General features: G+C 51.6%; 1 protein-coding gene across 1 annotated transcript in view; it reads right to left on the bottom strand.

Moving 5' to 3' along the window:
• Positions 1-506: 506 nt before the first annotated feature.
• Positions 507-1,164, bottom strand: part of LOC108285813 (refilin-B-like) — a 6,025-nt gene continuing 5,367 nt past the window's right edge. Inside the window, 3 exon segments of the mRNA XM_037730853.1 lie at positions 507-1,033; positions 1,036-1,053; positions 1,056-1,104. Coding sequence (XP_037586781.1) covers positions 507-1,033; positions 1,036-1,053; positions 1,056-1,104 — 594 coding nt within the window.

Below are 1,164 nucleotides of genomic sequence, written 5' to 3'. Positions count from 1 at the left end.
CTACTCAGGAGGCTGAGGCAGGAGAATTGCCTGAACCCAGGAGGCGGAGGTTGCGGTGAGCCGAGATTGCGCCATTGCACTCCAGCCTGGGTAACAAGAGCGAAACTCTGTCTCAAAAAAAAAAAAGAGATCGAGACCATCCAGGCCAACATTAGCTGGGTGTGATGGTGCAGGCCTGTAGGCCCAGCTACTTGGTAGGCTGAGGCAGGAGAGTTGCTTGAACCCTGGAGGTGGAGGAAGTTGCAGTGAGCGAAGATCGCACCACTGCCTTCCAGCCTGGTGACAGAGCGAGACTCTGTCTCAAAAAAAGGAAAAAAAAAGGTGTGGTAAGTTAGTATGGCAATGCCTCAGAAATTGGGGCAGATGAAAAGGGAGGTTCCCACAGTAAGAATCTTTCTTTTTTTTCTGTTCTAGTGGTCTTTTTATTGCCTCATCAGACTGAGATTTTGGGGAAACAACACAGCAGCAAACCAGGACACACACGCCTTTTAAAAACAGCTTGAAAATTAAAACATGAAGACCTCAATAATTATGAGAAGCAGTGTTTTTTTTTCTTCCCCTAGCTGGGCTTGGAGGCATCTGTAGGTTAGACCCCTCTGGGGCTGGAATGACATGAAGAGCAAGGTTGCCCAGGTTGGCCCGGGTAGCTGGGGGCAGCACAGGGGAGGAGCAGGTTCAACCCCAGCCCAGCCTGCTGAGTGAGCATTCATCCGAGCTCTGAGCTCCAGGCTGGACAGAAACTTCCTCAGCATCTTATGGCAGCTGTAATCCAGGGTGGTGGTGTAGACGGTCTTGGGGTACTTGGAGTAGACGATGGTGGTGCTGAGGAAGTGCGTGGCTTTGTGGCACAGCTCGAAGTGCCCCTCAGCCTTATAGTTGCGCCACGTGCAGCTGGAGATGTAGGTGACCGTCTGGCTGCAGGAGGTCATGGCCAGGCCCAGGGGCAGCTGCACGCTGTCAGTGCTGTGCTGCTGTGAGTTGGACTTGACCGAGGAGGTGTACCTTACTTCCTTTGGTGGTAAGGGGTCAAACCTACTCCTTTGCCAAAGGACGGGGGCACAGGCTCAGTGCACAGCCATACGTGACCAGGTAGGTGTGTTTCACCTAAGTGAGTTAGATGGAACAGCGCCACACTTTGAGTTTGTTTTTTTTTTTTTTTTTTTT

Source organism: Cebus imitator, unplaced genomic scaffold (assembly GCF_001604975.1).
Source record: "Cebus imitator isolate Cc_AM_T3 unplaced genomic scaffold, Cebus_imitator-1.0 Scaffold15, whole genome shotgun sequence".
Taxonomy (NCBI): domain Eukaryota; kingdom Metazoa; phylum Chordata; class Mammalia; order Primates; family Cebidae; genus Cebus; species Cebus imitator.
This window is presented reverse-complemented; position numbering and strand designations above follow the sequence as displayed.